The 25903-nt window shown below is 35.8% G+C and overlaps 2 protein-coding genes across 2 annotated transcripts; one reads left to right on the top strand and one right to left on the bottom strand.

The window, feature by feature from the left end:
• The first annotated feature begins 6413 nt into the window (after window positions 1-6413).
• On the top strand, window positions 6414-17775 carry LOC131004857 (CASP-like protein 2C1). Its single transcript, XM_057931606.1, has 3 exons — window positions 6414-7356; window positions 13848-13989; window positions 17274-17775. Exons 1-3 carry the CDS (start codon window positions 7205-7207, stop codon window positions 17523-17525), a joined length of 546 nt encoding a protein of 181 aa, XP_057787589.1. The 5' UTR covers window positions 6414-7204; the 3' UTR covers window positions 17526-17775.
• Window positions 17776-23818: 6043 nt separating this feature from the next.
• LOC131004847 (zinc finger protein 2-like) lies at window positions 23819-24684 on the bottom strand. The gene has a single exon (XM_057931597.1). The coding sequence runs from the start codon at window positions 24421-24423 to the stop codon at window positions 23965-23967; it is 459 nt and encodes a 152-aa protein (XP_057787580.1). The 5' UTR covers window positions 24424-24684; the 3' UTR covers window positions 23819-23964.
• Window positions 24685-25903: the final 1219 nt, after the last annotated feature.

Below are 25903 nucleotides of genomic sequence, written 5' to 3'. Positions count from 1 at the left end.
TGCATGTACTATTTCAAATGATAATCTGGATCCAGAACCAAAAACAGTAGCACAGTGCCGGAAGCGCTCTGATTGGTTGAAATGGAAGGATGCAATTGAGGCAGAGTATAACTCGCTAAAGAAAAGAAAAGTTCTTGGTACTATAATACTTATACCCGACAATGTTGAACCATTGGGATATAGATGGGTATTTGTACGAAAGAGAGATGAGAACAATGAGGTGGCAAGATATAAAGCGAGATTAGTAGCTCAAGGGTTTTCGCAGAGACCTGGAATTGATTTTGATCAAACATATTCTCCTGTTTTAGATGGCATAACATTCCGCTATTTGATATCTCTGGCATCATCAATGAATTTAGAAATGCAGTTAATGGACGTCGTGACTGCATATTTATATGGGTCACTAGACGCTGATATCTATATGAAAATCCCTGAAGGATTCAAAATTCCTCATATGAAGGAAAATGAAACTCGTGACATGTATTGTGTGAAATTAGAAAAATCGTTGTATGGTTTAAAACAGTCGGGAAAGATGTGGTATAACCGACTTAGTGAATTCCTGTTGAAGAAGGAATATGTGAATAATGATATATGCCCTTGTGTGTTCATTAAAAGATCACAAAATGGTTTTTGTATCATTTCTGTTTATGTTGATGATATAAATATAATTGGAACACGCAAAGAGGTTGAAGAAGCTCGTTCATGCTTAAAGATGGAGTTTGAAATGAAAGACTTGGGTAAAACCAAGTTTTGTCTCGGCCTGCAGATCGAACATCTCCCTGAAGGAATTCTTGTACACCAGTCAACTTATGTGAGTAAGATTTTAGAGAAATTCTATATGGATAAATCACATCCACTTAGCACACCTATGGTTGTCCGATCACTAGAAGTAGATAAGGACCCATTTAGACCTAAAGAAGACGATGAGGATATTTTAGGACCAGAAGTTCCTTATTTGAGTGCAATTGGAGCACTACTTTATCTCGCAAATTGCACAAGGCCTGACATAGCATTTGCGGTTAACTTGCTAGCAAGATTCAGTGCTTCTCCTACACGAAGACATTGGAATGGTGTTAAACACATTCTTCGTTATCTTCAAGGTACAAAAGATCTTGGTTTGTTCTATCCAAGAAACCAAGACATGACATTGGTTGGCTATGCGGATGCTGGTTATTTATCTGATCCCCATAATGCTAAATCTCAGACTGGTTATGTTTTCCTCTGTGGTGGTACAGCTATATCTTGGAGATCTGTTAAACAGACTCTAGTTACTACATCCTCAAACCACTCAGAGATTATCGCTTTACATGAGACCGCTAAAGAATGTGCATGGTTAAGATCATTGATACAACATATTCGCGGATCTTGTGGTATTGCAGATGATAAATCTCCCACTGTCCTATATGAGGACAATGCTGCTTGTGTTGCACAAATGGATAGCGGGTACATTAAAGGAAATTTAACAAAACATATATTACCTAAATTCTTTTACCCGCATGAGCTCCAGAAGAGCGGCGAAATTAAAATAAATAAAATTCGCTCTTGTGATAATCTGGCAGATTTATTCACAAAATCCCTTCCTACGTCAACTTTTGAAAAACATGTTCATAATATTGGAATGCGTAGGCTTAATAGATTATTAGTTTGAGGGGGAGCGAATTCATTATGCCTTGAAGGTGTATTTTTGTTGTACTCTTTTTCCCTTACTAAGTTTTTTCCCATTGGGTTTTCTTAGTTAAGGTTTTTAATGAGGCAACAAATGCAACACAAAGTTATACATATCACATGTACTCTTTTCTTTGACTGTTTTTTCCCACAGGGTTTTTCAGCGAGAGAGACATGAACATAATTAAGTAATGTCCAAGGGGGAGTATTGTAAATAATATTATTTATTATTATTGTACATTACTTATTCATATATATATATATATATATATATATATATATGATGGAACGGTATTGATACGGTTATGAGAATACAGAATCAGTTTTCTCTCCTGCTCTTCTCTCTGAAATCTCTGTTCTCTGTATTTGGTATTGCTTGATAAAGAAGATATTACAATAACTAAATCCTATTTTTATTTTTAAAAATAAATTAAATAAATCAAGATTTTAAACTAGTTTGTTGGTGGCCACAACCTGGCTGCATAGATTTATTGTAAAAATTATTAGTGTAAGCATCAAGTATATCAAGTGTATTTTTAATATTGCTTTTAGTTCCATAGCATGCCCAATAACTCATGTATATTTCTCGAAGGTGAAGTTTAATGTTCAAATTACCATTCTTAGAGGCTAGTATTGAACCTTATTGTGAATGTGATTATTAATAATCACTGTGTCCCAAAATAAGTGGACAATATCGTCTTTGTGAACACAGATGTTCCCCATCAAATTACTTATAATTAATATTATTGGGCCTTTTAGGCGAATTTATTTGAATTGTTGGATCTTGTGGCAATTTAACAAACCTTGCACACTTCTGTTAATTAGTGGGCCGACATAAGTTAGTTAGCGGGAGGAGTCACCTAAGCCCAATAAGCAACGGTGAGTAATTTTCGTTGCCAAATCTATATATTTATAAAATGAATAATTTCTTATATATATTTTTTCTTCCAAAACTTCATTCATATAATTATCATTTATAATAATTGACTCGATTAAATCAATAATTTATTAATTATTAGCCATTTTTCTCCCACTTATGCAATATAAATCTCGAATTAAAGATTCCAATATCATACTATTTAAATTTGATATATGATATGTGAAATATAGGTCTAAAATAAATAAATTATGAATATTTAAAGTGCCGAAATATAGAAAGATAACATGAAAACAATAAGATGTACTATTACACAATTTGCTTAATTATTAGGAGAGTTTTAGATAAAGAGGAGAAGAGAAATGAAGCAATCAAACGCAATATATCTCTGTTAAGTGTTAGCTGTAGAACATGACAATAAAAAAAAATAAACCGTTCGTTATTTGTTTTCGACTATTCAAATATTATGTGAGTTTACATTTTAGTAGTCTTCTCTCAATTTTCTATATCATACTATGTACTCCTATAATTTAATTAATTAAAACTAGGTAATGGTAGATTTTGGATAGTAAAATAAGTTTTATAACCACTTTTGTAATACAATATATTTTGTTTCTATTTTATAATGCAATCATGTTTTATTTCTATTTTAGTGCTCGTTTGGTTCAAGTAGAGGAATGGAAAGAGAATGAAATCAAATAAAGGAGTGGAATGGTAACAATAACCATTACTTTTATTGAGTGTTTGGTTTAACAATGGAAATGAAACATTAGTAAGAGATTCCCTTTCTTTTGTTTCCCCTCTATTTTGAGGGGTAACAAATTTGGTGATTGGATTACCCTCAAGTAAGGGTAATGATTATCTAATCATTACCCAAACCAAACAACAAGAAATGGATTCAATTACTTGATTTCCTTTTTCAACCTCTAAAAACTTCCAACCAAACGTGGGCTTATAATGCAATCGTGTCAATAGGATGGTCCATAGTATGGTCAATCGTGCCATATCAACAAAGTAATCGTGTCTACAATACAATTGTGTTTGTGCCTACAAGCTATTCTGCTCGCGGTATATTTTTATCAACTGTGCTCGCAGTGTAAACATGTCAATTGTGGAACATCACTTTATTCTTACGCTTGCCAATATTTATGGGTCTACCATTATGTTTTATTTGAAAATTTGTAAAATTATTACAAAGCATACTTTTTATGAATGTGGTTGCAAAACATACAAACTTATCAAGAATGATTATATATGAATTTGCACCATGTTGAGTTGGGTTTGACTTTAAAAAAAATGCATAAAACGAGAAAATCGAGTAAAAATATTTGAAATTTGAACTTGAAAATGCATTGAATATGTATAAATTAAACCTGTATCACTAAGGCTCATTACCTAGGTAACTTGGCCCAAACCTCGTTATAATATTTTTGCTCGGAGACCTTAAGATTAGCATTTGGCCAGCGAAGTTGGCGCTAAGGCTAGCGATTGCGAGGTTGAACGCCAAGAATGACGTTAGGTGTAACTGATTGCTAAGATTGATGATTGATGGGGCTGAACGTCAAGGTTGGTATTTGGTGGGCTTGATCGCCAAGATTGATGATTGGCGAAATTGAACGGTAAAATTTTTGCGAAGCGGAGCTTTGAAGTCGGTGGGGCTGAGTTCGAAGGTTGGGTGATTGGGCGTATTTATACGCATTTATTCGGGGGATTTTGGTATGATTTATTTGCTTAATTCGCGTTAAATATCATCTTTTAGATATGAATTATGATCTTATATGAATTTTGATGATATTTAATAGGTTTTGAAGAAAAGATTTGATTTTGAGAAGAATTTTGAAGCTTGAGGCTGTGGAGAGTAGAACCTGAATTGCTGTTTGAATTGCAGCTATTGAAGACAAAATTTGTCGAGAAGAGTGGCGGATGAGTTTTAAATTATGGGCTGATCTTATTATTTTTGTGGGATATGCTTTATTAATTTATTTTGGATTTTGAATTTAGTTAGTTGTTTTGTGGGCCTGTGCGCCACTTGCTACTTTACTAGATTAGTTTTGTTATTAGTTTTGGCCTTATGCGCCATTTTAGATAGATTAGAAGTAGGTTAGTTTATTAACTTATATATATTAGCTTAAGTCATACTTTTTATCAGCACAAATCAGACGCCAACTTTGGGGAGCAGAATTCTGGACGTGATTTTGGAGCTTTTTAATTCAGTTTATTTCTTTCATCTTTTTTTCGTTAACTTATTTATTTATTTGTTTTGTTTAATTATTATGTTTTCTAGTTAATTTCTTTTATTCCAGCAACGATTAGGGAAGCACTAGCAAGATTATTCTGTGAGATCTAATTTGTTCTTATACTTTATTTTATGCTTGTATCTATGATTCTCTGTGTTTATTGTTATTAATTGTTTTAATCCATTAGGTAGTGCGCAATATTTAGTAAGTTAGAATTAATTATACAGCCAATTGAACCAGTCATCCGTAATTGTGGTTTAGGTTTGATTAGTGGTAAATTGACACATCAAGGTCAAGGGAAAAGCAGTCTTAATTCAATAATCCTGCGTCAGAGTTTATTGGTTTTGAATCGGGTTTCTCTAGATATTAATACTGTCGGCTCATTAAACCTATAGAGCGTCTCTTACGGTTGTCAGTCGATTAGGGTAGTAATTACTGAAGCGTCTTCCTAATTACCAAATAATTAAGGAGAAATAAGATCACGTCAGAAGCGTCTTCGGTGGTTATAACTGGTTTGCTTGCATGAATTAAAGTTATATTTGCATCAATGATCAGAATAATTAAGCTAGGGTGGACTTAATTGATTGCTGGAATTTCTTTATTAATTGTTGAATTTTTTTATTTATTTATTCTTTAGGATTAGAACCATTGCAATTCTTTTGAGTTTTATTTATTTCTATTTTAGTATTTTCATATTTTTCCCATAAATCTGGTTTGTTGAGTTTCTTTGAAGATTGAATTTTAGGAGAATTCTCGCCGATCCTTTGGGAGACGATTTTGCTTGCTACTCTCTGCACAGTATGGGCATACCGGCTGACTGCCGGATATTTTTGGTGTAAAACGACGCACCATTGGGTAAGTAGTAATTCAATGTTCTATTTTTTTGGGTCCAAAAATAAAGATAGTGTATATTTAATACTTAATTTAAGTTATTTTTTTAGAGGACTTAGAGCATCCGCAACGCACCTACTCGAGTGCCTACTCAAGTAGAGCGTTGCACTCGAGTAGGGCGTTGCAGGGGGGGGCTACTCGAGTGATACTCGAGTCTTCGAGTATGCACGATGGGGGAGAGGGAAGGCGCGTGCAATGCACGCGCCTTAATTTAATAAAAAAATAGAGAAATTCGAATTTTAAATTCAAAATTTGACTGTAATTTTAATTTTAATTTTTAGGTGTTTTTAATTTTTATGTAATTTTTTATGATGTTTTAGGTGTTTTTAAATTTTATGTAATTTTTAATGATGTTTTAGTTTAATGGCGTATTTAACTATTAGAAAAATATGTTATTTAAATTTGATCAATTAAATTTAAATGAAAAACATAAAAATCAAAACTAATGTTATCAAGTAAGCTATCAAGTAACCCCAATGCAGCACTACTTACTCAATGTGGTCCCCCACTATCAAGTAGGCTATATATCAAGTAGGCTATCAAGTAAGCCCATTGCGGATGCTCTTAATTTAAGTTATTTTAATACTATTACTTAACTCCAAATGGAAGTGTAACAGCTAGCTGAGGGGGGTGTTATTTGTGGCGGAGGCTGACCTATCACCCACCACCTAACAACTTCTCAAATTTAATTCCTCAACAACTAGAGAAGGATGCCACTAAGTTACACACGGGCATGAAATGTTGTGCTATTAAATTTATTTGATTGGGTTTCGAAAACTTTTGAATTTCTTTAATCGGATTTTTGTAAGTTCATTGTAATACTATAGGATGATAAACCCTATTCACAAATTAACGAAAAGACTAGTTTCTATAAAACGAAATTACATGGACTCAATATTAATAAAACAGGGATGTGAAACTTAATCTCAATATTATTATTAATGCAAAATACTAAAAATGTTTAATTTCTTACCATTAACTTCATTGTTTAACGTAGACATCTCAGTGTTGATGCGATGTAACTTTTTCAAATGATTCTGTTAAATTAATAATCTCATATGGCTGACAATATTAATGAATTTCAAAAAATAATAATCATACGTGTTCAATCCATGAAATCGATCATTCTCTAACAATTTTTTCTTTTTGGGTATATATATAAGATGCATGCTATTCCTTTGTGTATTTACAGAAACGGAATTTAGATCTCAAAAGTATTGCATGAATGCATTCGCATTTAATGAAGTAATTTCAATTAGCACATGAGTGCCAGAATTTGATGAATTGCATATATATAATATACTATGTATTCGTTCCTATTTTTCTTTAAGAACAAATAAAAAAAGAGATCTCAGTTTGCTCCATTTAATGCTTGGGGACACAGGATGCTCATCTCCCCCATCTTCATCTTGACGTGAGCCCTTCATAACCAGTCTTTTCTCTCTCTATATATCTCTCTCCACACACACACACACACACATGTATATATATGCGAATACGATGCCAGTGTGATACAGATTAGAGATTACTAAAAATGAATAGCTTTAAAAGAGAAACTTGGTTGAGAATTATGAGTATGTTTCTCTTGGCACTAACTGCCTGTCTCGTCGGTTTCGACTCCCAAACCAAAGTTATCTTCTACACATACAAAAAGACTGCCACATTCCACGTTTTGGATGTTTTGTAGTAAGATCATTTTCTCTTTTCTCTTTTTATTATTTTATACTACTATATATATATTTCTTGATTCACGCGCGCGATCATTGAACTTGTGTAAGTATGGAGTATATTATATATATATATATAATTATATATTTTTTTTTTTGATAAGGAAAGTAAATATTATAGAACGAAAAGGCACCAGTAGTACCAAGAAGATTACAAAATCATCGGTGATTCCTCATTCGACATCCACCTATGAATCCCAACTCCATCATTAACAAAACCAAAAATTCTACCCCAACTCCACACTCTAGCTTTGATTTCTCCAAACAAGTTTGCACTCTCCCATATTTTGTTCTCAAATCTACTCTCATTACGCATTTTCCAAATAAGCCAAGTAGTACAACACCAAAGAGCCATCAAGAGCTTCTTATTTCTTTTCCGGCCACTCAAACTAGTAAAGAACTGAAAGTGCGAGGACACGTCATATGGCTGCACCATGCTAACTCCGAGCCATTGAAAGATTGCTTCCCATACCTTTGAGGTCTTTGGACAGTGGATCAACAAGTGATTCGTGGATTCCTGCCGATGAAAACAGGCATTACATCCCACCTCGACTTCACACAACATCACATTTCTTCTCGAGAGATTGTCACACGTCGGAATTCTGTTCTTCAAAATTCTCCATGCGGTAAGCTTGACTTTGTTTGGAATAGGGATCTTCCACACCTTCGTACTCATATCAGTTTCCTCCACCGCCTCCGTAGTCTCTTTTGCTTGATCTTTAATAGCTTCATAAGCGGACTTGGTTGTAAAGCCTCTCCCGATGTCGCCACTCCATGTCCATCCGTCCTTGTTACCTGCACACAGGTTAGTACCAGAAACAAGGCTAAGCAACTCCGAAACTCCTTCCCTCTCTCTCTCAAATAACTCTCTTCTCCACCTTAAATCCCAACACCATCCAGTATCAGTCCATTCCCCAACTTCACAGATTGCAGCTTCTTTATTAGCACTCAACTGAAAAAGTCTAGGAAAAGTAAACTTCAACGGCTTTTGTCCAACCCACCACTGACTCCAGAATTTAAATGTCTTCCCATCCCCCACCTTTGGCTTCAAATTTTGAACAAACCAAAAATTGCTCGGCCCTCCCGCCGCAGAAACGATCTTCGGCCACCACCCATCTCTAAATCTACCTTTCCCCGCGTTTTCCAGACCTGTCTCTCCCCACTCAACCTCACCATAAATGGACCTAACAATTTTAGCCCAAAGCATGTCCCTTCCAGTAAGGTACCGCCACAACCATTTAACGACAAGTGCCTGATTAAACCACTCAATATTTTTAAGCCCCAAGCCTCCTTCATCTTTTGAAGCACAAAGCACCTTCCATTTCACCCAAGCAATCGCACTTTTACTAGAACCCCCTCCCCACAGAAAATTACCAAGTAAAGCATTTAGGGAACTCACAATTGATTTTGGTAAACAGGTAAAAGAGAGCTGGTAAATCGGTATAGATTGAAGCACAGCCTTCACCAAGGTAACTCGGCCCGCGAGAGAGAACTTCCCATTTTTCCACGAATCGATTTTCTTTCTCACCTTCTCAACCAAGTATTTCCAATCAGCAACCTTTTTGCCCTTGCTACCCACTTTAATACCGAGGTAATTGAAAGGTAAGGAGCCTACATCACAACCCAAAACAGCCGCCATCCTCTCTATCTTATCCTCCTCGACCCCAACTCCAAAGAGACAACATTTTTTGAAATTCACAGCAAGCCCTGACAGTAGCTGGAACACTCTGAGAATCCTTTTAACTGCCACTGCATTTCTTTCATCATCCTCCATCAAGAAGACCGTGTCATCAGCGTATTGGAGGTGCGGAATTGAAATGCAATCATTTCCTACCTTTACCGACTTAATCAGCTCCTTCTCAACAGCTCTCGTGATCAAAGAGTGGAGCCCCTCCGCTGCAATAAGAAAGAGAAATGGGGAAAGCGGATCTCCCTGCCGTAATCCTCTTTCTAAACACACCTCACCAGATGGAGATCCATTCACCAAAATATTCGTCGTCGCCGAAGAGATACAACCTCGGATCCATTTCCTCCATAATGGTTCAAAATCCATTCTTTCAAGCATTAAATCCAAGAAATCCCACTCGACGGAGTCATATGCTTTCGCGAAATCCACCTTGAAGATAATCCTCCCTTTTCTCTTCTTAGTAGCCTCCGCGATTGCTTCATTTAGAACCACGACCCCATCAAGGATGTAACGGCCGCCAATGAAGGCACTCTGATTATCCGAAATAACTGAATCCATGACCTGTTTCATCCTATTCGCCAAAACCTTCGCAATGACTTTATAGAGGCTACAAATAAGTGAAATAGGCCTAAACTCCTCAAGTGAGCAAGCTCCTTCTTTTTTAGGAATGAGAACGATGTATGAAGAGTTACATCCCCGAGGGATTTTGCCATTGGAGTGAAATTCAGTCATTACCTTTAAAAAATCTTTCTTGATAATCTCCCATGACGCTTTCCAGAACTTGAGGTTAAAGCCATCCGGTCCCGGGCTCTTGTCACCGTCACAGCTCCAAATGGCCTCTTTAATTTCTGATTCTGAAAAAGTTTTGATCAGCTCCGCATTATTCGCTGCAGAAACTCTCCGAGCAGTGAAATCTCCCGGTATCATAGGAAGGACGCGCGGCGTCTTCTTGAAGTGATTCTCGAAGAACGTTTTGACTTTCTCCTTAATGGTCTTTGGATCCTCGATCCAGCAGCCCCCAACATCAAGCCCTGCAATTTCATTCTTCTTTCTTCTCCCAACAATTGCTTTGTGATAAAAACTAGTATTCAGATCGCCCTCCTTGACCCATTTGACTTTCGCCTTTTGTTGGAGAAGACTACATTTTTCTTTGGATTTAAGGAAAATCTTTGCTCGTAATTCATTTCTCCTGATTGTCTCACTCTCCTCAAGACCAAAGGTGTCATCAAAAATGTCCAGCTCCTGAAGTTCATCCTTAAGATCTGTCAATCCGTGGTCAATGTTGCCATAAATCCTCAGATTCCACTCTTTCAACGCACTCTTCACCAATTTCAATTTCTCTTTGAACACAAAGCAGCTCCATCCTTCAATCTTAGCTTCATCCCAAGATTTCCTTACCAACGCGCAAAAATCTGGGTGGGAGAGCCAAGAATTGAGGAACCTAAAAGGTTTGGGTCCCCAGTTCTTGGTTTTTGTAGTCAGGAAGATCGGACAATGATCCGACACTGATCTCTGAAGCCCCCTTCCGACTGTGTCCGGCCATTCCTGCATCCATTTCTCATTGACCATAAATCTGTCTAGTTTGCTCTTACATCCTCCACCAGGTTGATACCACGTAAACTTTCTCCCCTGTGTTCTGATTTCCAGCAGATTACTTTGCCGAATAAAAGCGTCAAAAGACCTTGCATCTGCTTGATTAAAGACAGCACCTTTCCCCACCCTTTCTCCCGGATCACGCACTGCGTTGAAGTCGCCAAGAAAACACAGGCAAGAGTCTTTGTTTTGAAGAGCAATGAGCTGTAATGTATCCCACAAAGATTCCTTTTCGGTGGTTCCCATGGGCGCATACACATTAACAAAACAACAATGCAAGCCTCCTTGTAGCCAAATCCCATTAACAATAACAGCCCCCGTCACGTTCCATTTACTAGTTGCCACAAACTTATCCTTGCTCCAGACCGATAGTATTCCACCCGATCTGCCTTCTGACTCCCTCACAGCCCAATCAAAATTACTCCTCCCCCACCACTTATCACACATTGAGGAACAGAAAATTTCCATTTTGGTTTCCTGAATAAAACAAAAATCTAAAGCATTTTTCCTAACCAATTCTCCGATATCACTCTGTTTAATGAAACTCCCCAAGCCTCTAATGTTGTAAGATAAAATATTCATTAAAAACCTGTTTCAATATCACCCACGACCTTCGGATGTCCTGCCTTTGCTCTTTGCTCCTTCAATTGCTCGATCATGACCGCGTCTTGGTGATTGCTCGACAAACCCAACTTCTTGGCAAAGAGCCATGTTCTTGTATCTTCATCTCTCTCCGAATTCTCCCAATCCGCCTCAGTAGATCGCGAGCCACTTCCATTCTTGCCCATCTCACCCTCTGATTCAATATCAGCAATGAAATTGCCCCAAACTTGATGCTGATTTTCGGTTACTTTTGATTTCTGAGTTTTCTTCCTCGAAACTCCTCCTCGTCTATTCGCCGTTCCTTTCTTAGAAACAACCCCCGCAGTGAGAGAATCTGGTACCCTCGAGGGATCGCACTCCTCCCCCTCAAGTTCATTTTGAAATTCCTTCTCTTTCTCGTTTCTACTCCCTTCATTGATCTCTCTACCTCTAGTCTCTGGCTCATTTGAAGGCGATTTATCAGTCCCTTCGGAGGAAACCCGCTGGACTTGGCTTCCTTTATCTGTGTCAGAGTAATGTGAGAACGGGCCATTAGTTTCCACAACCTTCCTCTCGAGTTCCGAGACGACGTTTTTTTGAGTAACCGAATCGTTTCCTTCACCGTCCTCTGTTTCCGACTCGACGATGAAAGCCTTCGCCGGAGACTGTGAGATATCTTGTAAAGAACATTCTGAGTCAGCATCTTCGTCCAAAGACCACACCTCCTCCTCCGGGGAAACGAAATTATAGGGCATTTCTTCCACCCGGATTTGGAACGAAGCACCGTCGATTTTACATTTCAGTATGTTTCCGATGGAGTTAAACCCAGTAGACATCTGTATAAAAGCCACGTCCAGCCTCTCTTTCGTTCTTGTTTTTTCTTCAATTTTCAGAAGCAACCCGAACCTCGCGCTTGCCGTACTGAAGAAACGGGAATTCCAAACATGTAGCGGGACTCCGGTCCATTTAGTCCAGACAACTCTTTGATAGTTGATATCAACAGATTTCCAAGGCCTCCACCACTGTAACCAGAAGTCTCTCCATTCGTTGAGCTTATTGAGATTTTCCTCGGTCGTCTGCTCGTTGCTGCTTTGGATTAGGACCATGTTGCCACCGAGGGAGTTCAGCTTAAAACAACCTGCGCATTCACTATTTATTTCCTCTCGAACTTCCTCCCAGAGAAACTCAGATTTAATGTAACCTGTAAAAGCCCCATTAAGCCAAACCAAGTCTTCTTCCGTCGTCTGGAACTGTAATGTTTCATCATCAAGTTCTTTATCATCTTTAGCACCTGTAAGAGCTTCCTTAAAGGAGACACCTGCGTGCCTATTATACACCTTCATGTTGCATGGCTGTATCTGTTCCAACTTCTTTTCTTTGACGCTATTCTGCTCATTCCGTCTCTTCTCATCAACCCTTTCGAATTTAGGTTTATAATCCCTTTGGAATTTAGGCTTATAAACTCTAACCTTATAACTGCCAATCCAAAGTTTGTTCAGGTCCACCAGTAAAGTCTCAGACCTCTCCACCCTTTCAAATCGAACAAAGCCGAACGGTCTTCCCCAAAGATCTCTCTTCCTTGGGCAGTATACATCCACCGTCTTCGCAACCGTCTCAAACTTACGTCTGAGAAAATCAACGCTGCAATCCTCTGGGATGTTGTTAAAGAAAAAGGTTGTAGTGTCATCGCGTTCATTCGAACTCCAATCTCTCCTCCCATTCAAACTGCTCCGATTCCAGCTTCTTGCCTGTTTTCTCTCGACATGTTTTGGACCAATCCCTCTTCTTCTCACCACTCTCCACTCTCTCTCGGTCTCTCTAGGCTCCATTGTAGAAAATCACCTGTTTTATGAAGTAATCATCTACAACGAACAGTACAACAATCTAACCAAACAACTGTAAGATAAGCTCTGTCCTTAAACTTTGCTAATTTCAGTTCAAGTCTTGTCCATTCGTTTCACCATGGCACATTCAATTCATTACAGTTATCCTACAATACATTCAACCCCAACAACAACCCATCTGCTTGAAAACCTTCAAGGTAATTTGCTGTCTCAAGTACTAAATTCACTGTCTCAAGTACTAAATTCAGTTCGCATCCATATCAAACTGCACATCACCCGAGATAAAGTAGAACTTAGCTTTTGAATAGAAAGGGATGACTTGCGAATCTGGACGCTGATCTTTCAAAAAGAGTCGGAAGGCCAAGCTGGATGCGTTCTCGCCGGACTTGAGGGCTGCGTTGTGGCCTGGAGGCGTGGTCTCGCCGGAGTGAATAGTCTCGCTGGTCTGGAGTCGAAGATAGCTACCGCAGATTTCGCCGGAGCAAGGTGTCGCCGATCTGGAGTCGAAGGCAGACTACTTCTGGGTGGCGGATCTGTGGGCGGATCTGGCGAGGTGGCTTGCGCAGCTAATGACTCCACCGGACAGCGCCGCGAATCGCGCCTGGGCTTGGATAGCAGCGCGGTTCCGAGGGCAGATCGGCGCCTGGGCGACGGTTTTGACTCCTTGCTGATGTACTTTGTTGGCACTATATATAATTATATATGATGTGCTAATTTGATGATTGTTAATTTGTTTGTGCGTAGTGTTTTGGTGTGGATAGATGTTGCTGCTGCTGCTTATAATCTGCTTCAGCTTATTACAAGCTATAAGTTTCAAAGTTACTTCACAAAGGATCTAACAGCTTCTTACCGATATGTGGCGTGGGGGATTTTCTTGTTAGACCAGGTAAGCGTAGTTAATTAGTCTCAATTAATTTTGCCACCATCACTAATTTGAATTAATTAATTTCTATGATCTCATTAGATAAATCTTTAAATCAAACTAATTCATGGGTTCTAAATTCTAGTGACTACTCTACGAACTCAATCGAGCTAATTGATGAACTTATTTATTTTGTTTTATATACGTGTTTTTTTCCCACTCCCGATAATCGGGTTAAGGATCCTTTCAAAAAAATGTATAGTACTCTTGCAAATTCGAGTTATATAGGATATTTGGGGATCTTATTAGAGATACGGCTAGTATATTTTAAAATTTTGTAAATTTGATTTTCTAAGGATGTATTTTAGATCCGCTTTGATAATTGAAGTTCTTAATTAGCCACGTCAAATAATTTATAATTAGAATGAATAATGTAGATAAGTATGGAAATATAAATGTATTTTTTTTAAGTCATATTTATTTTTAAAAAAGTCTCATTTACATAATATAAGTAGGAGTAATATTTTAAGGCGGCAACGAGTCAAATGGATTGTGGCGGGCCGGATTGATCTTGGTGTGGATCTCCATTTGCACCCGGATGATGCATGGGAGCCCTTCTCTTATTTTCTCCCTTTTTCTAATTAACTGTAATTGAAATATTAAAATTCCCATCCATCCAAAAATTAATTGCAAAACCATAAAAAAATTAAGTGTAGTACTATATTATTTTAAAGGTGGAACCAAAATGACTATGCATCTGTATCAATCAACCGCAGCTATACGTTTCTAGGTACAGTTGGAACAGTTACGGAAATAAATGCTACTAGTATTACTTATTAATAATTTTCTTTTGGTTAAATAAACGTAACTTGCTGTATTCAATTGTTGTTTAAGTTGGGAAATATTAATGGCAAGTGCGCAACTAACTAGCACTACAAACATTGTTTTTGCACGTTAGCTTAATTCGCCATTAATATTAATGTAGCCCAATGCCAAACCTGAAACAGACAATTCATCTTCTCAAGTTATTATGGCACGTTATCTTTCATTAAGAAACAAATATATACAGAGAGGAAGGTTCAATGGAGAAAGAAAGGAGAAACAATCTCAATCATTAAAATAGTTCAATCAAGTGGTCCATAATTAAGAATAAATTTTATGTCCAGATTTTGATGAACGGACCGTATTTATTGAAAATCTCGCACTCTAGGATTCAAACTTCAAACGTTCAATAAAATTATTGATATGTTCATAAAAAATTATTGACATGTTCAACGTTTCTAAATTTCGCAAAAAAATTAATTTGTATGTGTGTGTGAAGGTTCAATGAGAAAATATAAATTCCGAAATAAGGGAGAGAAACAATCACATCCCTTGAAATTGCAATATCCAACTGTTATTATTCTCCAATCTGATCTGCGTGATTTATAGACCAAAGGATATGTTCATAAATTACTAATTAACATATCTAATAATTGCCTTATATAATACTAACCAAATTATATTAATTTTAAAAGATTTCACGTGAAGATATCGGTTACCATTCATTATTATTTATTCATTAACAAAGCATATATGTTCATTCGTTTTATGTATTTGCATATTTCTTGATAATGTCATGTTCAGTAATTTATTACTTGCATATAATTTAGAACAGTTGAACAAATTAATACATTAACATGAACATCCGAATTATTTAAACGAACTTATGGTGTTCGAATCATGGAGGGCCAAATTTCAACGAATACACTTTTAAAATATAAGTTCAACAAAAAATATATAAATGTTCATCACTACGGTACACATAGTTCAGCAAACTGACCGAATAAATAAGTTATTTTTTGTTTCACAGTACGATACACACGGTAGAAAATATCAAAAACCTATAATCAAAATTCATGCTATTGAAACCATATCAATACCAAAAATGGAAGGCGAGAGATTTCGGGGATATGATCTTCTCTATCAAATCCGCTGAAATTTAAGTTTACCAATACGACTTTTTGAACGAAAATACAATTTTCACAGAATTAATAATATTGATTAAAATAATAAATTCTGTTACTCTCGTCCGTTGATTGAATATAAACCAGATTTTTTTCTCCCTCTATCTATAAGAGGCTTTTCTTGTAGAAACAGACCCTATATATTGATTATTTTATTTAGTGATTCTTATTTGTATCTAATGCATCAACTGTAAAAATTAATGCATTCGCGGTTAAAATTAATGCACTAAAAAAAATAAAAAAAATTGCTCCCTTCAGGATTCGAACCCAAGATCTGTATTCATCCAACAAGATGATGCATCCACCGTAGATCTTGATGATCGAATAATTGAAAATGATTATGTGTTCTTCTTTTATTTACTGGTTCTTTCTTGAACCTCCCTATATATATATATATATATATATATATATATATATATAGGGTGTGGTTCTAAAGAGAACTACATTATTTGTGAGAATGTGAGAACCATCAAATCTAATGCATTCACTGTAAAAATAAATGCATTCGCTGTTAAAATTAATGCACTCAAAAAAATAAAAAAAATTGCTCCCTTCAGGATTCGAACCCAGGATCTGCATTCATCCAACAAGATGATACATCCACCGTAGATCTTGATAATCGAATGGCTGAAAATGGTTCTCCGTTCTTTTTTTATTTATGGTTCTTTCTTGAACCTCTCCATATATATATATATATATATAGGGGCGCGCTCCAGTGAGACCCCCTATTTTTCGTGTAACATGAGTACAATGAATAAGACATATAATACTAATGAACAAAACGTATATCTAATGAACAAGATGTATATACTGATGAAAAATAAAATTTAATAAATTCGTAATGAAGAAGACATATATACTGATGAACAGGGCCATATATACTGATGAACAATGCAGTATATACTGATGAATAACAAAATTTAAAATATTCTGCTCCTTTCAGGATTCGAACCCTGCGAAAAAAAATCATCCTCCAAATACAATATCAGCCATTGGATTGATAAAATAAACGCACCAGATCGTGCCCTAGATCTCATTAAAATTAGGGGGTCTCATTGGAGCGGCCCCCTATATATATATATATATATATATATATATATATGCATAGTGTTATTGTTATTGTTATCAGAACAAAAAATATATATATTACAAAATATTTTTCTATATACTCCAAAATTTTAAGATTTTAGTTTCTAATACTTATTTAATTAAGTTGTATTTTAGTAGTCTACTTTATGTGCCAATTATTTATCTAGACCTTGGATTTCATTAAATTCAAAAGTAAAGTATATATGTATGCAGGCGGCAGCGTACGCGGTGTTCGGTGTGACGGCGGCGGCGGTCCAGGGGTCGACGCTGGCAATCACGGGTGAGAAGAGCTTCCAATGGATGAAGCTGTGCAACAGGTTCACCAGATTCTGCATTCAAATAGGCGGAGCTTTGATATGTGGATACATAGCAGCAGTTTTGATGGTGATAACTGCTTCCATCTCTGCATACTCTCTTTTCCGAATTTATTCACCCAAACGCTTCCTTATGCTCAAGCCCAAATGAATCACGCATGCGTCGCTCTTCACATAACTTTAATTATTTTTTACATTATTAATATTATCGGACGACGACGTTTGGTTGAGGTTCATAATTTAATCTTCTGTTGCTTAGGTTGAAATATTAATTTAGGCCAATTATTGAAGCTATGTGTTGTACGTAATGAGGCGTACGTAGCTAGGAAATATAAATATTATTTCCTGCCACGACTATAACTTACTACAATACTTCCCAATATAAACTTAAATTTGCGTCTTTCATTTTACTTTTCGACTTCATGTTTTGTTTTTTTGCTTACGATCTATTACTCCTTTCGTTCACGAAATATTTTCTTGAGAGAAATAGATATAAATTTTTAAGAAAAGGAAATTATGTATATGGTAAGTTGAGAAATAGTTTTACAAATCATTAAAAATGATGATAGTTAACGATCTTATTTTCAAAAATGGCGGGTCCATTAATTGCTATGCAAATGCGTATAATCCAGGATTTGTCGCTAGAGGGACTGAATTTGTTAAGTATGTAGCCAATTTTTTTTTGACAAGCCATATAATTTGTTTTTATGTTTAAGTAGAATTTTAATAAGATTGCGATTAAAACTCGGGCACTTACTATAATTAATAATTATTTCTCATCCCATTGATTCAACAATTACACTGAAAGCGCATAAAAAGTGACATCTATGCATTTCTTTTAAGAAATTATTTCATTTTCTACAAAAATAAAATAATTTTTTTTATATATTATTAATAGTTCATAATCTTATTTTAACTAGGGGATTTACTCAAATTCTTCATTGAAATTAAAATTGACTAAGAAATGAAAAGGAAACAAAATAACATAAATTTTAACAAATCACTGTAAAATGTTAAGCAATTAGTTTGAGTGTTACTGACAGTTCAACACTAGTATATATACACATTATCAATATATGTTACTATGTTAGTAGCCACTAAGAAAACGTAAAATAAAAGCTGTCATTCTCTTTACTTACAATTGAGAATTTTGAAGAAAAATTGGCCTATTAGCCTTAAACAAAGAAAGAATGAAAGAAAGAAAGAAAGAAATGTGATATTTACCAGTTTTGAGTTCATCATCTTTCCGTGAAAATCTTCAATACTGAGTTCAAGCTGGAAGAACATGTGATTTAATTTATTTTCAGCCATCTCACGTACTATATAGAAGGATGTCACGTTGTTTTCACATTAATAAATGTAAATCGAAGGTCCGTCAGTTGATTATTAATTTGGGTAAAGAGTCAACTGACATTTTATACAATTTAGGTTAACATATTTCTATTATTATAATCTGAATTGATTATACGCGAGCGACATCTGCATTCCAGTAATTTAGACTTAGGAAATGGGGATTATATTACCTTTTGGGTTGGGCCGAGAGCTGCACATGATAACTTAAGAAAGAGCCCAATTTGAAAATGATTTTTCAGATTTAATTAGAGATGGTAAACTGGATGGGCCTGCCGGCAAAATTGGTCCGTAAGAAAACGTGGAAATTAAGCATGCTCGACTTATATAAGCAGGTTTTCACGAGTAAAAGTAAAGTATGCTGAATAGATCCGTATTGGAGTGAGTATCAATCTAGAAAAATGCGGAGTTGATAGATTAATTTTGTTGGATTAATAAAATTGTTAGAAGCAAGTCCGACAAAAGTGAATCAGCTGACAAGTTGAATGACTAAGCATTCTTGAATTCTTTTTTTTTTTTTTTTCAAAAACAACACCCAAAGAGATGAGAGATTAGATAGATCTCCAACCTATAAATAAATCATCAATCAATGTCCTATACAAAACGTTTTTTAAAAGTGACAACGCCCAACAGACGCAATAAGGAAAAACAGAAAAACAGACCGAACAAAACCATAAAGGATGAAACCCAAAAATGGCTCCATCCGAAAGACAAAAGAAGTGAAATCCGAAAGAAAACAAGCCAAAGCAAACCAGCTATCCACATAAAAACTGAATCTAAAGTTAGGGTAACCAAGCTGATCCATCCTAACCAGATAAAGAAACTACCGAGGAGTAGAAGAATAATCAAAAGTAGTCAACGCCTGAACCTTATGCTCTCTCCTTGCCATAAAATCAGCAAGTCGGTTTCCCTCCCGTGGGATGTGAGAGAAAAGAACTCGCCGAAGCTGAGTAAACAGACGATTCCAAGCAACAGTATGACGAATACTAGCATGACCGTGACGCCCAGCAGACATGAGCAACACAATCGTCGCCGCATCCATCTCAACCTAGATATGAGAAGAAAAGGTGATAGCCAATCTAATACTCTCGAGCAGGGCAACTAACTCAGCATCAAAACTAAAAGTAGCATCATAAGGGCTCCAGTATAATCACGAACCACTCCTCCACCTGCACCACGCTGTGTGTGTAAATCAAAGGAACCATCAGTGTTCAGCTTTACCCAAGAAGACTCCGGATGGAGCCAGCGAACCAGAGTGGAACGAAGAGTCCGCCTCACGGGGGGAGATGGGGGCATGAAATCAACCTGTGGGGTACAACCACGCCAATGAGAGACGGTGAGTTTTCCCGCCACAACGAGCAGTCGAAGATGTCGAACAACCTGCCAAATCACATGAGAAGCACAGAAAGAAGTAGTCTCGTGCTTACGGCTGTTTTTTCCGTCCAAAGAAACCATATAACCAAACAAGGAACCAAAAAAGAAATGTGTCTCTTGTCCTTTCTAGGAAAAGCTCGCCGCCAGTGACCTAGTGTATGCGCAATATGAGTGCTCGTGTGATAAGGTGTGATAAGCACTTTCGAATTCTCAACACGCGTTAATAGTATGATGGTGATGATGGGTCCACGAGAGCCGTTACGTGCCAAATCACTGAAACCCAAAGAGTACTAACTTATCTCAATTATGAATTCTCAATTTTTCACACATCAATTGAAATTAGTCCTTCTCGATCACTCCATTTTTTGTTCTCATACATATAAAACCTTTCTATAAAGGACTCTCTCTCTCTCTCTCGAAAACTCACAAACGCTTTTAATGTACGCACTAAATAAACATCGTTTATTTATAATAATCTATGCTACACATAAAAAATTAACTCATGCTTAAAAAATTACATGTTCGACCTAGGAGTCATTATCTAACTAGCTAGCTCGACCTACAAAGGATGTTATGTTTAAAATGATGGATTAAAGTTACTTTATAAAATTCATTATTGCCTAGCTCCACCTATGCCTCTTTAGGCAATGGACATTGTTATCTCCAGTTTAACATTTAGCGCATGTTTGATAGGTGCCATATACACTTCGTTAAATAATTTAAGATTATTTCTTATTGTATTATTTTTCTTTGAGAAACAACTTCGTGCATCTCACTCTTGAGATAACTAATCTTAACGATACAGTAACTATTTATTAGTATGCATTGTATATTTATCTTACTTTTATTAAATTCTGAGTCGCACCTAATGTCTTTTACAATGTTTTTATTTTTTTGTAGTTTATCAAAGCTCGGTACTCAAGTAGTAATCAAATTGCTTGTTATAACTTAATAGGAGTCAGAGGATTTTTTAGGACAATAGCTTAGGTTGATTTGAAAATTAAGACAATAACTTTAAGACTTGTAAAAATAGAACACTAATTAATAACTGTTGCACCCGTAGGACATTTATGGGTCAATTATCAAAATTTTGGACTTTTCCGCACAGACCAAGCACATGACAACCTGCATATATAGAGGGGTTGATTATGTGGCAAACACGTCATTTTTACGGCTTGACATGTGCTTAGTCTGTGCGTAAAAGTCCGAAATTTTGATAATTGGCCCATAAATGTCCTGCGGGTGCAACAGTTATTAATTAGTGTCCTATTTTTACAAATCCGAAAGTTATTGTCCTAATTTCCAAAGCAACCTAAGTTACTGTCCTAAAAAACCCTATAACTCTAACTTAATAGTATTATCCAATCTAGTAAGAACACCAAATAATTTTCATTGTCCATATACACCTTTTGTGATTATGAGTAATTCAAAAGTAATATTATACAAAATCTTTTTTTAGATACATTAAAAAGATTCTCCAAAACAATGTTAATCCATATATGACTACTCTATAATGAGTGTGGATAAGTGAGACATTATCTCAAGAGCGAAGGGGCCATGACTTGCCTAAAATGAATGTTTATAGTGATTTGGCAGCATCCAAATTTAGCTTACATAATTGAAAATTTGAAACTAGGAGCCAGTGAAAATATAAGTATTTAAATAATCTTTTGGGATATTAAAAATTTTAAAAATTCAATATTTTCTTAATGATTAATCTTCACTTCTTCATTGGATTCTTATCAAAGTTGTTATAACTGAAGGATTATTCATTTTCGAAGTAGCATCATCATCCGAGTACTAGGAGAATAATTAATCAATAATTAATTGTATTGTCATGAAAAAAACATAGGACCTCGTGGTTTGGATTAGAATTCATGAGGCCCCATGCATATAATCAGTTTTCTAAAGCATGCAGATAGAAACTTAGATTTCTGTAAATTAAGATTCATTTATTAAACGGAAGAATGGGGGAGGCAGAATTTTATTTATTTATCACTTTCCCTTTCTATAACTCATGAATTCTTTGTTAAGAAATACTGCTGTTGTTTTTTCCATTTAGAAGGTTGGGCGTGCATTTTCAAATTGTCAATTTCTGGACCCATTTTAGATCCAACATAGATATCGCCTAATTTAAGACTTACTATGGATAAGGAAATAATTACTTGGTTTAGGCTTAATATGTGCCGATAGAAAGATTTTAAAATTACATTTTATATATAGACTATGGCCCAGCCCTACAGTGATCCGGATCCAGAATAAATCTCCATATTTGGATCCGTTTATGCACCGGGTCCAAGACCAGGATCGATCGATTGCATAATAAATAAACCTAGCTAATTAAATTATCATTTACAATGTTTGGGAAAAGAAAATTGCTGAAGTTATGTCATCTTCAAAAATTCTAAGTACTCTCGTAAAGTTGAGTATTTTTTACATTTAGGCTTATATTATTTTCTCATTAACTATTTTATTCAATAATAAAATAATAATAACAACAATAATAATTGTATCTCCAATAAGATAATCAAAAGGGTTTGGTTGAGCTTATAAGGTCACTAAAATAGTTTATAAGTTGTTTAAGAGCTTATTGAGAAGTGTTTGATCTTTTAAACAACTTATAAACCGTAAACATAAGCTCTTTAAAGTACTCGACCTCAACTTATTTTTTTCAAAATCTTAAAAATTAGTCGTTGAATTCTATCAAGTGTTCTTTTGAGTTGTTAGTATATAAAGAAAAGTAATAAATCATCAATCCTTACAAGTAAACACTTGGCGTTTTAAAATCATCGTAGGACAATTAAATAAAACGGCAATCATCCAAGGAACTTCTTTTTATCTATTTCATCTATATATGAATTACTATTATCATACTTCTGTTGATTTTCGTACCAAAAGAATATGAAGTACGGAAGAAAGTCATATACACATGCACTTTATCTATATGCATATCACTTCCATCATTTGAGGAAGCGAAATAATAATAATTTATCCGAATATTTCAAAATATTGCAATTATAACATGGTTTATTTTTATTTTTTTTGAACCTAAACCGTTTATTTATTGTTTTCGATTACTAGTACGATAACTGATGTTATATGTATTCATAATATGAAGAGCAAGTATGGGTTATGGATGGTAGAAGTCACTTATAATTAAGAGTAACATTAGTGATTAGGCTGAAATAAATTAAAATTAATTAAGGAAGAAACGTGATGTTGAACAGTTTTGCTTTTCAGAATCTTGAAGAAGTGTGCATTAAGGAGGCTGGCAGTGTAACTGGACTCAATCTTGTGCTTCAATTCGGTTTCTTACATATGTATGGCCAGGCCGGGTATCATTCACTTAATTAACGTGCTTGTACGTATCAACACTTTTGCTTTTCAGACTTTCCTCCTTGGATCACGAATCTTGTAGACTTCCTTTCACCGTGTTTTTTCCACAGGATTTTCGCTGCAAAGATTTTTAACAAGGCTCGACTCATTGGCCGGCGTCAATAAAATCTCTATTTCAGCAGCACGAATCTTCTAATTAATATATTTATTCTCATATTTCCTTTTACATTAATTAACTTCAATTTATGCACGCACGCGCGAATGCTATACCCTACAAAATATGATAAATTTAATGTTATATTGTCGCCATAAGCAGATCAACTAAGCTTTCCAATCCATTTCCATAATCCTAAAAATATCTAACACAACCATTACGGTGGCCTCTTTTGGCATGGAATTAAAATATTTAAAAGTGAGCATAATTTTTCACGGCATGGATAAAATCTAAACCATAGAAATAATTAATAATCTGAAAAGATTAGTTAACCGCGCGCTCAGGAATCATCTAAACAAACATGAATAGCAGAACTTCAAAGCCTCAGAGATAAATCAAGGTGGCTGAGCTCTTCTTGATGATGATGGTGATGATGATGATCAGCTCCCTCACCTCTATCATTATATTCACCATTAATCCAACCAATATTGCCATAACTCAACTCTCTCGCCTGCACCGGCACCGGCACGTAGCCCGACCCGACCCGTTGGCTGGAGACCGACTCCGCCCTCACCGTCGAGCTCAGCTCCCTGCTCTTCTTGGCCAGCGTCCTCTCCAGTTTGTGAGCATTTTGGTGGCCGCCCAGGGCCTGAGAGCTGTAGAATTTCCTCCGGCAGTAGTTGCACGAGAACACGCGCTGATCGCCGGGGCTCAGCGGCGGCGATAGTGACGGAGACAGCGGCGACGTGGGGTCCAGTACTAGGTCAAGATTGATCAGCCCGCTCTTCCTCGATGATAAGCTTAGATTAAGTGAGGTGTTAGCGTCGTAATTCATCGCTAACTAATGGATGTTTGTATACTGGTAGTTGGTATATATAGAGTGAAAAAAACTGCATATATTTGTTAGTTGCTGTGAGCGAGTGAGGTAGATGTTGGACATATATATATACTCAGAAAGTCACACATAAATACACGCAGTGAAGGGGAAGGAGTAGAAGTCCAATTAGTTAAGTATATAGCGCAGAGAGAGAGAAGGGAATCAAAGGGCGCTGCCGCCTCCAATAAAGGCAGCAAAAGAGCACCTTGTCGGTTAATAAATCAGTAATAATAATTTGAGTACATTTCACCCTGAAATATAATACAGAGAAATGATTTGATATTTGTAATATTCATTGTATATTATAATGGTTAGTAAGCATAGGTGGAGATGAGGCATCTAATCATGAGTCCGATGAGAGTATGTGTTTGGTTTAGGGTAAATGAGGATGGGGACACAAATGGAGAGGGAGATCTTGCACTCATTTTTCTAATTAAAGTATAAGATGGGGATTGAAGATAAGCCTTCTTGACTATATCAATTACGTAAAGTAATAATAGAGTCTTTCTTCAAAAGGAACAAACAACGTCGATTGCACTAATTGATTAACTCATATCACTTTTCATTAACAAGTTTCCCATTTTTCCAAACTACTTTCATTTTGCTTTCCTTCACTTATACATGCCATCAAACACATATAGAGAGAGAGGGAATATATATAGTGAGGTAAAGGATCAGGTGAGAATCACTATTTTTCATGAGAGAGAACCATGCATAAATTTATAAACAAGAAATGATCATAGTGAACGATTAGATATAATACATGAATAATCGCATTAGTTGATTTTTCAATCCTATATATGTGTTACATATTATGTTCTTTTATCTGTTTTGTTCATAGTTCTCAGTTCTCATCAAAAGATGAGATTCTTAATTACTAGATTTAATCCCTATATATGTATTTCTCTTTGTGTGAAGCTAATTGTTAAAATAGGACCGTAATTTTCAGTGTGTTAAGAAAGAGGACAATATGTTACAGAATTTGAAAATGATAACTATATATTACGGAATTTGAAAATGAGGACTATAGCTTTCATTTTTTACGTTGTGATGCAAGTTATAGTCCTCATTTTGATATGTTAAATAGGAGTGTAAATGTAAAAATAGAAGCTATAGTGCTTATTTTCAAATTTCGTAATATACAGTCCTACTCATTTTCAAATTCCGTAATAATATAGTTATCTTTTTGAAAAAACACTAAAAGTTACTGTCCTGGTTTAACAATTAGCTCCTAAGTGTGTGTTTTTCAGACATGAAGCAATTGGTGTACTATAGTACGTAATCCATGATGGTTAAGAGGATTGTGCGATGCTTCTGGTCATGGATCCAATTAAGTATTCACCTTAGCAGCAAAGGGACATAATCTGACATACTGATTTTGCATTATATATCTGGAGTGCTAATATCTCTCTCTTTTTTAAAAAATAATTAAATACGG

The sequence above is a fragment of the Salvia miltiorrhiza genome, chromosome 1, assembly GCF_028751815.1.
Source record: "Salvia miltiorrhiza cultivar Shanhuang (shh) chromosome 1, IMPLAD_Smil_shh, whole genome shotgun sequence".
Taxonomy (NCBI): domain Eukaryota; kingdom Viridiplantae; phylum Streptophyta; class Magnoliopsida; order Lamiales; family Lamiaceae; genus Salvia; species Salvia miltiorrhiza.
Note: the sequence above shows the minus strand (reverse complement) of the source record. Positions and strands in the feature narration are given on the sequence as shown.